This window comes from Nicotiana tabacum, chromosome 23, assembly GCF_000715075.1.
Source record: "Nicotiana tabacum cultivar K326 chromosome 23, ASM71507v2, whole genome shotgun sequence".
In the NCBI taxonomy this organism is placed as follows: Eukaryota; Viridiplantae; Streptophyta; class Magnoliopsida; order Solanales; family Solanaceae; genus Nicotiana; species Nicotiana tabacum.
In genome coordinates this window covers 68,045,670-68,057,539 of record NC_134102.1, presented here as the reverse complement: position 1 = coordinate 68,057,539, position 11,870 = coordinate 68,045,670, and the positions used below count along the sequence as shown (strand labels likewise).

Below are 11,870 nucleotides of genomic sequence, written 5' to 3'. Positions count from 1 at the left end.
ATGTCATTACTCATTATCAACATATCATCCACATATAGGCAAACAATGACTATGTGATTTGGAACATTTTTAATGTACACGCATTTATCACATTCATTTATATTAAAAGAAACCTAAAAATCGGTTCGGCACGGTACGGTTCTGTCGGTTTAGTTGATTTTTAAATATTCATTAACACCCCTAATTATTACTGACTGAGGAAAATAGCAGTATTAGACCCATTCTTTAACGGCAGGGTCATTAGCGGGCTCAAATTTAAACGAAAGTTATAATTGATCCATTTCGAATAACACAAGGGCATTATTAGACTCATTCTATAACGGTAGGGTCATTTGTGGACTCAAGTTTAAACGGGGGTTATAATCGATCCATTTCGAATACCACAAGGTCATTTTTGGGCCTTTTCCCTAATTTATATTATCAATAACATCATTTCACTATAGAAAAATAAATAAATCAGAACAAACAAGTCTATTATAAAAATGTTTGATTGTACTTGTAGATTCCAAATTTCCTATGCTGGGACTCTTCCTTCCACTTGGTAGGTAAGAAGGGGTTTTTAACCTTTTCCATTATCACTAATAAGTTGTTTCTTTGATATTATTTATTATTTATAAAATTAGAAAAGATAATTGTCCACTCAAGGGTGATGACTCAAACCTAAATGCATTCATTTCAGCAACATAACTCCACAAACAGAATGATGACAGTAACACGAGTAGATTATGACACCCACAATAAAACAAAACGCTCATATAATCACAGGTCTAACACAAGCAATCAATATTCAGTGTGTGACTTGTTGTGTGATCTAAAATGATCTTTCTTGTCACTTGTTAAATGAAGAAATAAGAAACCCCAAAAGTATCCAAGAAACACATATCAACAACACAATGGTGCAGCAGTTTAGACCTTTTTGCTGCATTCTTGTCTTCATTTTCAGGTCTTCTGCATCAGTTTATTCAACTAATATAGGAGCAATGTCCATGAAATGCAATCAAGGATGGCAATGGATGAATCCCGGGGACCTCGGAAACACCTTGTGAATCCCACAGTTAAGCATCCATTTGATGTTCAATTGCTCTTCTAAATTTCCATATCAACTCTACACAGCTGGTGGAAAACCATATTTCACACATGTATAGTTCAATCAATGAAGAGTCTCCCCCCTCCAACCTTCCTATTTACCTTTGCCCAGGCCTCCAATGTTTAACTCCACGGGGTTATAATTCCACGGAATACCTGCTACCTCTCACCAGTACAGATACGGAGTAACTACGCCTACCAAGGTTTAGGCAGATGGAAGAAATCACTCATCTTTTCATGCCTCTGCCTAAGCTCCAAAATTTTCATTTCACTTCATTGACCACCAGACCACACCCTTGAGTAAAATCATAATGTATTCACAATGTATGCATACCTCAATAGATGTCAATTTGAAGAAAGGAAGATTTAAAGGCTGTACAATCCTAAATGAAATTCTGATGCGTGAACCAAGACTGACCATTCTTGACAAATAAATCATACTAACACAATGTTTCTCACAGTAGAAGCAATTGACTTTGCTTATTAATTCCTGTATTTCAGAGACGAATCTTCCAATGCACACATCAGAAGAAGCTATATATTTTTTCCCATAAAATACCATCAGATGCTATACATAGTCCATAATGAAAAAAAAATACTAGTTTACAATGAAGAAAGATATACTCCATTTTGAAGAACTCAGCGGCATTCTTTCTACAGAATAACAGAACCACAGTTTTAAGTGCTAATGTAGAGTGAAAGAATGTAGTCTGTTTTTCAAAATAAGTGCACCATTTCGAACTCATACTAGTGCATATGGAAAAGAATGCAAAAGGGCAGGCATCTGGATCAATCGATTTGCTATCTATGAATTCACATAAAATGTGAGAAAGCACGGAAGAAAATATGTTATCGATATTGGATAATAAATACAATATAAGAGGTCCCTATTTATAACTATACACTACAAGGAGATATTACTCCTCTTCCAATGTGGGACAAGACTACACTATACATATCTGTAAACTAACACTCCCCCTCAAGCCGGTGCATACACATCATATGTACCGAGCTTGTTACACATGTAGCTAATACGAGAACCAGTAAGAGACTTAGTGAAAATATCTGCTAGTTGATCATTCGACTTTACAAACTTTGTGACAATATCTCCTGAAAGTATTTTTTCTTTGACAAAGTGACAGTCGATCTCAATGTGTTTAGTCCTCTCATGGAACACCGGATTTGACGCAATATGAAGAGCAACTTGGTTATCACACACTAGTTCCATCTTGCTGATTTCTCCGAACTTTAACTCCTTGAGCAACTGCTTGACCCAAACTAACTCACACGTCACCATAACCATGGCCCGATATTAGGCTTCGGCGCTAGATCGAGCAACTACATTTTGTTTCTTGCACTCTAGATCGAGCAACTACATTCTGTCTCGAGAAACCCAGAAATACGCACTTAAGAGCACGAGTAGCTAACTTATCTGTTCCTGGAGTAAGGTTATGCACAAAACAAGTGCTTCCAAAGATACGGGGTGGAAGAGAGAACAAAGGTAAGTGGGAAAACATGACAGAGAATGGAACTTGGTTCTGGATAGCTGAAGATGACATACGATTAATAAGATAGCAAGATGTAAGAACTGCATCCCCCAAAAACGCAACGGAGCATGAGATTGTATGAGTAGGGTACGAGCAGTTTCAATAAGATGTCTATTCTTTCTTTCAGCTACCCCATTTTGTTGAGATGTGTACGGACAAGATGTTTGATGAATAATCCTATGAGATTTCATAAACTGCTAAAATGGGGAAGACAAATACTCTCCGGCATTATCACTACGAAATGTGCGAATAGAAACCCCAAATTGATTTTGAATTTCAGCGTGGAAGGTCTGGAAAATAGAAAACAGCTCAGATTGATTTTTTATCAAAAATATCCAAGTGCACCTGGAATAATCATCAATGAAACTGACAACGGAATCCCAAGGTGGAACTGACCCGACTAGGACCCCAAACATCTGAATGGACTAAAGTAAAAGTGACTGCTCGATTATCAAGACGCCGAGGGAAATGGGAGCGAGTATGCTTACCGAGCTGACATGACTCGCACTCTAGAGCTGATAAGTGAGATAAACCAGATACCATTTTCTGAAGTTTTGACAAACTGGGATATCCCAACCGTTTATGTAATAAATCTGGTGAATCAGTAACGGGACAAGTTGTAGAAGGAAGACAAGATTTGAGTCCATGTGATTTAGCAAGGATAAGGTAATAAAGTCCGTTTGATTCACGCCTGGTATCAATGATCCGCCCCGTACTGCGTTCATGTATAAAAACATGGTCATCAAGAAATAAAACAGCGCAGTTAAGTGATTTGGCTAAGCGACTAACATCTATGAGATTAAAAGGACTATTGGGAATATAAAGGACTGAATCTAAAGGTAAGGAAGGAAGTGGGTTTGCTTGACCTATTGCAGTTGTCATGGTTTGAGACTCATTGGCCATTGTGACTTTTGGAAGAGATTGAGAATACGAAATAGTAATGAAAAGAGATTTGTTACCAGAAATATGATCTGATGCACCTGAATCAAAGACCCAAGACTCAGAGTATGAAGATTGGGAGAAACAAACCACGCTATTACCTGTTTGAACAACAGAAGCTATCTCAGAAGATGTCTGCTTACATGCTTTGTACTGAAGGAACTCAATATAATCTGCTAAAGAAACCATCCGACTATTCAAAGCATCGGTTCCCATGTCGATATGAGATGTAGTAGTAGGGTTAACTTGAAATAGTGGGAATAAGTAACTCCGGTGAAAAAACTAAAGAAAAAGCTTGAAAAACACTGTTTACAGCAGGAAAACAGAACATTGTTCTGCGCCGAAAATACTATTCTGCGCCGAAAAACATTGTTCCCGCTGGAAACACTGTAGCTCGCCGGAATCTACTTTAGCTGAGGAAAAAACTCAAAGTGGTCAGAATGAAACAAAACCAGTGAGGGTAGGATCGGAATTACCAGGCGATCCTACTGTTCAACTGGAACTTTTTCAAAATCTGGTCGGAACAGTGCTCACGCGCCGGCGCGTGGATCAGATCTCGCCGAAAATTTTTCTTTACCAAGCGCGTGAGGGCGCGTGGACGTGTGTTTTCAGGTGGAGTTGACTGGAGTTTGGTCGCCGGAGCCTGATGAGTCTTGTGGTGATGTTAGTTTTTGCACAACACTAACAGAAAGTAATTTGCTTACGGACAGCCTTCTAAGTCGCCGGAAAATTGCACGGTGAAGAGGTCTTTCTTCCCGGAAGTCGCTGGAATGATGCACAGCGACGGGTTTCTCACTAATGCTCTGATACCATATGAGAAAGTACGGGAGAAAATATGTTATTGATATTGGATAATAAATATAATATAAGAGGTCCTTATTTATAGCTATACACTACAAGGAGATATTACTCCTCTTCCAATGTGGGACAAGACTACACTATACATATCTGTAAACTAACAATCTCTATTTGACTTCCATCCCGTCTTTAATCTTAATATCTAACATTATCCAAATTTCACCGGATTTTCAATTCCCTCGGTACAAATTATGGAGCTCAAGAGTTTCAATTTCTAGATCCTCTCACAGATTTAAATCCAGTTATCCAGTGTATACCTATAAGAAACTCAACTTCTGGGTGAGTGTATACACAGCTACAGGTATTACTATAAACAACCTTTGAGAGACTGTTTCAAATTATTTTTAGATTTGACATGTATATTTTAATTCTAATCACCAAATAAATACGTTGGCATGTCTTAAGAGTAAATTTATCACAGACAGTGTCATTATAAAACATGAATAGAAGATACAATCAGCTATCAAAAACCATAACAAGTAATTGGACGCTAAATTTTGAATCAGTATGAAAAAATATTTACATGCAAATGTGTGAAGTTTCCTAGAAAAATTAAAATTACAAGCATTCATATAAAGCAAGAGAGAAACTTGCAAAGAAGTAAAGTATGAAACATCATGTTTATCTGGTATAACAGAGGTACTCTGCCACAGGTTCAGCAATGCATCAGCTAAATTCCAGATTCCTCCAATAGCTTGAGGATACTGTGTTCGGGCGCACTGATTGATGGAAGAATAACACGATTCATGGGTGGTCTAGGTCTTGTTCCAGCCTCAGGCTCTGCAGTTGTTCCTTCCTGCATAACTGGAATATCTGCCCTTCTTCTCACTGCAGACACTCGCTCCTTCCATATTCTTCCATCCTGTGAGTGACACAACGTGTAAGTTCCCAGGTCCTAAGAAGTAGATATACAGGTATAGAAAGGGGCTAGATAGACAACGCAACTGTATTATTTCTTGAGAAATACAAAGTAATTATGTTGTTCTCTCAAACAAGATAAATTAAATGCTTCATTGGTTTTGACAAACCATACCACTATATCCAACAGTTGAGCATTGACATTATATAACCAACAGAGGAAGAAAACAAGCAAAGCATATAGATGGCAACTGGCGTATGATTTTCTAATCACATTATCCTTCACTCAAAAGTGACCAATTAAGGTCTCATGACTCTGCCAACTCTGGAACCATTTGTGTACACTATCGAGAAAAGTATTAGTCTTTCGTACAGCAATTGCAGCAAACCCCTTTCTTTCCTTATACATTTTTTTAATTGTTATTCTTTCCTCATACGGAAGGGGAGCCTTGGCGTAACTGGTAAAGTTGTTACCATGGGACCAGAGAAGGTCACGGGTTCAAGCCGTGGAAACAGCCTCTTCTGAAATGCAGGGTAAGACTACGAACAATAGACCCTTTTCCAGCCCTTCCTCGGGCCCCCACGCATAGCAGGAGCTCAGTGCACTGGGCTGCCCTTTTATTTTTCTTCCTTTCCTCATACGAAGAGGAAAAAGAAGGTTGTGTATGGTCAACTTAAGATTAAGTGAGGAGCCTTGGCGAAGGAAAAAACTTAGGAGTTGGGGGAGAAGTTGTTAGCTATGGGGGTCTGCAGTAGTGGGAACGTGAGTGGTATATGGACCACGACAGCAAATTGCATTAGAGAAGCTAAAGGTTGAGGAGGTCGAGTGGATCATGCGTAAAATGAGCAGGGGAAGAGCAAGCGGGCCAGACGAAATTCCGGTGGAATTTTGGAAGAACGCAAGCAGGGCAGTCTTGGAGTGGCTTATTAGGCTGTTTAATGTCATTTTTAGGACGAAGAAGATGCCCGAAGAATGGAGGTGGAGTACAATGACTCTGTTGTACAAGAACAAGGGTGATATCCAGAATTGCAATAACTATAGGGTATCAAGCTGCTAAGCCACAGTATCAAACTGAAGAGGGTGGTGGAAGTAGGGTGAGGAGGAGCGTGTCTATTTTCAAGAATCAGTTCGGATTCATGCCGGTGCGAACGACCACGGAAGCCATTCATTTTGTAAGGAGATTAATGCAGCGGTATAGGGAGAGGAAGAGCGACTTACATATGGTGTTCATTGACCTAGAAAAAGCATACGATAAAGTCCCAATGAAGATTCTATCGAGATGTTTGGAGGCTAGAGGGTTCCTGTAACTTACACTAGAGTGATTAAGGACATGTATGATGGAACTAAGACCTGGGTGAGGACAGTGGGAGGAGACTCGACACTTCCCAATTATGAGACTAGTACAGATGCTTAATGAAAAGAAAACTGGTAACAAATTTTTGTACAGGAAAAAGAGAAAAAGAGAAAAACAGCAAAGAGGCGTTACAACTGGAAATTGTGTGACTGAGTCGATGTAAAGTATGAAACAAGAGAAAACAATGTCAATTGCAATGTTGATTATAAATATCAGTTTGTCTTGTTCAGATGGACGGAAAAAAGAAATTAATGAAGCGAGGGGAATGGAAGACAGAGAAGGGTGCAAAGAAGTTGACAACATCTTTTCCTTGCTTTTCATTCTTAGATTTCTTAAGTTCTTATTTTGTCATTACTCCCCAACCCAAAAGGAAAAAGTGCACGAAGCATTCATTCTCTAGGAAAGATTTGTCAGTGAAGTCCAATAAACAGAATACTGTAACCAATCACAATGAATCATGTGAACTTTTGGAAAACCTACAAATTATGATGGTTAATTTATGTTTTGCAGCTAACAAAAATCTTAACATCCGAATTAGATGAAAATGAAAATGATATACAAAGAACGTCCAAAAATTATCAACAGCTACTGGAAATGGTTCAGCAGCTTGCAGCTACAAAGAAACAAACAATGTCAAGAGCTGATTCTTTCATGAGCCATTGTGTCTCTCCTTACAAGATAGTTAACTCCGACTCATGTAAGAACAGTGGTGACTCTAAAGCTGACACTAGGACTAAGAAGGACTATCTTGCAGGCTACTGGGTAATCACCAAATTAGACAGTAAAAAAGATTTTTGACTTAATGCAGTCAAATGACGGGCGTCTATAACTACATCATACTTCACATGTCCGTAGATTGAAAAACCAGCGGACTATAAAATTTGCCAGATTTTGGAGCTCACCTCTTAAACCTTCATATTTGCACATAGAGTCCTTTATTCCACATACAGAAACTTACTGTAGAAGAAACTTAATGTGGAAAGAGGCGATGAGTCACCTCTATCACAACACCGGCAATCAAATACACATGCTTGATAGGGAAAACAACAGCAAATTTACATATCTAGATATCTACCACAACTTCATGATACAAAAGAACAGCAAACCTACATTCAGTATTGAGGGTTCTGGTATTGGACATTGAATTGGCCGATCATTGTGTAGAGGCTCAGTCGGGTGTTCAACTGGTTTGAACTCAACTGCAATTTCAATACCATGAGGTGTGGTAGAGGGAGCTCCAGCTATCGTAGCAGCACCTGTTGTTTCTGTATTTGGAGGCAACACTTCTGTTTCACCCTGCATTTTCATATTGAAAAGAAATTATTACAAATAAAAACCAGATGATATAGTTTGGACTGTAATAAGTAAGCATCAGATACAATTGATTTAAGCAGTCAAATCTCTCTGAAAATTAAAATACAAACAATATGGTTTATTTAATGATTACGAATCCTAAGACAGAAATGGAAGCAGCAAAACATAATTTCATAGTCAAAGTCAAATCAAACTCAATTTGGAGAGTAAAGAACTAGTCAACCCCACATCTCAAAAGGTCCTAATCAAATTACAAAAATTCCAAAAGCAAAAATATGAAAATCCACACCAAAACTAAAGATTAACATACAGAAAGGAGATAAAGAAACAATTCTTGATGCCCAGATCAAGAAACAAGTCAATTAACATAAAGCTAACAACTTTACCAAGAATTGACTGAATAAAAACCAGAGAAAGGAGTAGCAAGAGAGAGGGATAGAGAAGCTCACAAGGGCACTTTGAGCTCGACGATGCCCATTTCTGCTGACAGAAAATCTTGAAAATATTCCCACCATTATTAGGCTCTTTACTATCAGAACAAAACTTCACCCAAAAGGGTGTGTTTTGATCTTGTCTTTTTTTTTTCTTTTCACAAAGCAGTTCAGCTTATTTTTCTAGAAAATAGTCAGAGAAACAAGGAATAGAGAGTTGATAAGATTGCTTGTATTGATGGGTTTTGTCTTGATTCGACTTGTCTCCTGAGAAAATACTGCTCTATGTACTACAGAAAGGGTGTGAAGCGTGAACCTTACATTGTGAAGTTTAAGATATAATAATTCAAATAATAATTAAACTTTAAGTAAATTAATAAATTTAAATTTCTGTAAAATATAAAATTTATGTACTAATTGATATAACCATCAAGGGGCGGATCTATGGGCATGTGAACTCATGATACTTTCGTCAAACTAGGTATTTTATGTATATATTTTTTAGAATTGATCTACCATTATCTATTGAAACTCATGCTCCATATCAGTTGAATAATACACTTGGTTCAATACTTTAGTATTATTTAGTCAAAAAAATAAGGATGAATTTTCACTTTATATTTTTTCTCCTTTTTTTCTTTTATGGTACACCTATGTTCTAGAAATTTTAGAACTCCCTATAATAAACCATCTATATTTGTGTACCAATTAATGAAAAACCAGCTCAATAGTTGAATCCTAAATTTGCCCCCTAATTTATGCGCTTCCATTTCGAACTGGAATTTTCCTAAGATAAATTTATCTTTTTGAATTAAACAGTTGGTGTTGAATTTTTTAAAAGAAATATCATGTAAATTGAATAGAGGAAATAGTACTTAATATTTATTTGGGAAGTTGAAACTTGAAAGTGGTGGAATTGAAAGCTTGCCAATAAGCACAAAGGGACGGTTTGTCGAGCATCATTGATTAAACAAAAAGGCCAAAAAGTAAAAGAACAAATTCAATTGGTTGAAGGGGAAGCAAAGTACTTAAATTAGTATTACAGCCAGTAAGTGCCATGTGATTGTGTTTTTCTTCGTTGGCAGTGGGTATTATATACTTTTGGGAGTTAGATATGCAATCTATTCTCTATTCTTGCTCTCTCCAGCCCCACTGGTTTCTTGTTTAGAAAACAATAAACGACTTTTCTGCTGTATTCCTGGTGCAACAAGTGCCACTTCTAAAATTAAAAATTCCTAGATTTTCGGAATATTTTCTTATTATATGGGAGTATAATTTTCTAAAACTCTTCATGATCGTTCAGTGTATGAATTAACCATGTTGAGATTATATTATACCGTACATCATGCATGGCGGCTCAAGCACATATATATGACATAAAGTCAAAGTTTAATGTGAGGTCTAAATTTAAAAAAAAAATTAAAGTATATATTTTTATTTGAAATTTATCCTTCTAACTTTTTGAGATGCAAAATTGTTAATAATTTTTTTTTATAATCGATCTCCTCTAATAATTCCTTTTCAATTGATAATATAGCCAATTCATTTAATCTTTGTTGAGACACTATTTATTTTAGATAAGATTCTATCAATTGTAATGTTGAAAAACTTCTTTCCGCTGAGACAACTGTTATATGAACTGTTAATATTATTATAAGCAATATCAACATTTGAAAAAGAATCCAGTCTTTTCATTTGATTGAGTATATCGATTAAAGTATTAACTTCTACTTGTACGTTGGGAAAACTATCCATCTACCCAGTTTTAAGTAAGTCAAATGGCTACTTGATTTACATTTCTAAAAAAAATTCTTTCTTTTATATAGAAAACTTTACTTTTGTATTAAAAGTACAAAATATTATTTTTTACAATATCTTTAAACCTATTATTTCAATAAAAATAAAAATGGAGCCTCCCGAATTTGGAGACCTAAGGCTTACTAGTGATACCATTAAAGTCGGCACTGACACCATGCATGGGCAATAATGCTTGATTATCACACAATAAATAATATCATAGAGATTGTTATACATTAAATAATACTACATAAATTTTTATGTACGACCTGCTCAAGAATATATATTTTTATTTAAGTATTGTTATCCTGGGGTTATTAATACATTGCACTCCCTTTTACTTGAATTATATTGAAAAACAAATGTTGTACTAGTTATGTGTAATTTTATCAGGGTTGTTCTTTCTTCTACATAAAATCAAATTGCAGACTCCAAATAATCTATTTTAGTCGTTAATAAAATTTTGAATCCTAGTAAAATAGACATGGTTCTTGAATTATTGGAGATAGTAGGATACAAAGCTTGTATAGTTGACCTCGTCTTTTTAGGGTTGAAGTGCAAGTTAATCTCATTTTTTTCTTTAGGGGTGTACATGGGACAGAGTTGGTTCGATTTTTATCAAAATCAAACCAAATCAACTATTTCAGTTTGGATTGCTTCGGTTTAGTCGGATTTTTCGGATTTTCGGATTTTTTGTTACTTAAATATTATTTCAATCTTACTTTGTTAAATATTTGATAAGTAAATATATATTTAGTAAAAATATAAAAAATTGACAAACATATTATCGATTAAAATATTCTTATGGGAAAATTCTATTAGTAACACATAATAGTTGATTTTTTTAGTCGTCTGACAAGAATTTTTCGTTGATGTACACTTTCAGGTTAACCGAATTTAGTAATTAAAAATAAAAATCAATATGATACCTAAATATTAATAATCACTTCACATTCGAAAAAGATAGAAGAATTTAATAGATCTTAACATATGATATGAATATGGAAGAACAAAGAGATATGCGCATTTCAGTAACACTTGATAAGAAAGTGATCATACAATCTATTATTTAAGGTCAATAAATATGGAGCACTTCATATTCTATTAAAATTTATATCTCGCAAGAGAATCCCAAATATTTCTAGACATTATTTAAAGAAAATTCTATATAAAATCTTAAAATTATATATAAAAATTATATATTTATATATTGGGTTGGTTCGAATTTTTTTACTCAATACCAAATCAAGTCGAACTTTTTAATCGATTTGATTTGACTTTTGGTTTGGTGCGATTTTTCGATTGGGTACACCCCTACTTTTCTTTATAAATATCTCGACTCTTCAACCTTAAGCATTGCATGTGTGAGTTTTCCCCATACAACCCAATTATGATTATCATAAAGTGAGTTGACTTCGAATTTAAAAATTATTTTAAATTTGTTTTGAGAGAAAATGGATTTTATCTCATTAAATAAAACTACAGTTGTTCTATAGTATTACAACCCATTTTGATGTCTCGAAGGATATTTTTGTTACCAAACTTAGCTATTAACATCCTACAAGCATTGTCTATTACAAGCACAGCAAAAAAAATTTAATCTTTTTCCGCTATTATCCCCTGGTCACAACAAGACTGAGCCCGAAATCAAAGTGTGGTCTTGACTCAAAGTACAAAAATAGATG

General features: G+C 35.5%; 1 protein-coding gene across 1 annotated transcript; it reads right to left on the bottom strand.

The window, feature by feature from the left end:
* Nucleotides 1-4,913: 4,913 nt before the first annotated feature.
* LOC107786869 (uncharacterized) lies at nucleotides 4,914-8,698 on the bottom strand. Its single transcript, XM_016608376.2, has 3 exons — nucleotides 8,407-8,698; nucleotides 7,754-7,939; nucleotides 4,914-5,292 (listed from the first exon to the last, which is right to left on the bottom strand). The coding sequence occupies exons 1-3, from the start codon at nucleotides 8,470-8,472 to the stop codon at nucleotides 5,101-5,103; spliced, it is 444 nt and encodes a 147-aa protein (XP_016463862.1). The 5' UTR covers nucleotides 8,473-8,698; the 3' UTR covers nucleotides 4,914-5,100.
* Nucleotides 8,699-11,870: the final 3,172 nt, after the last annotated feature.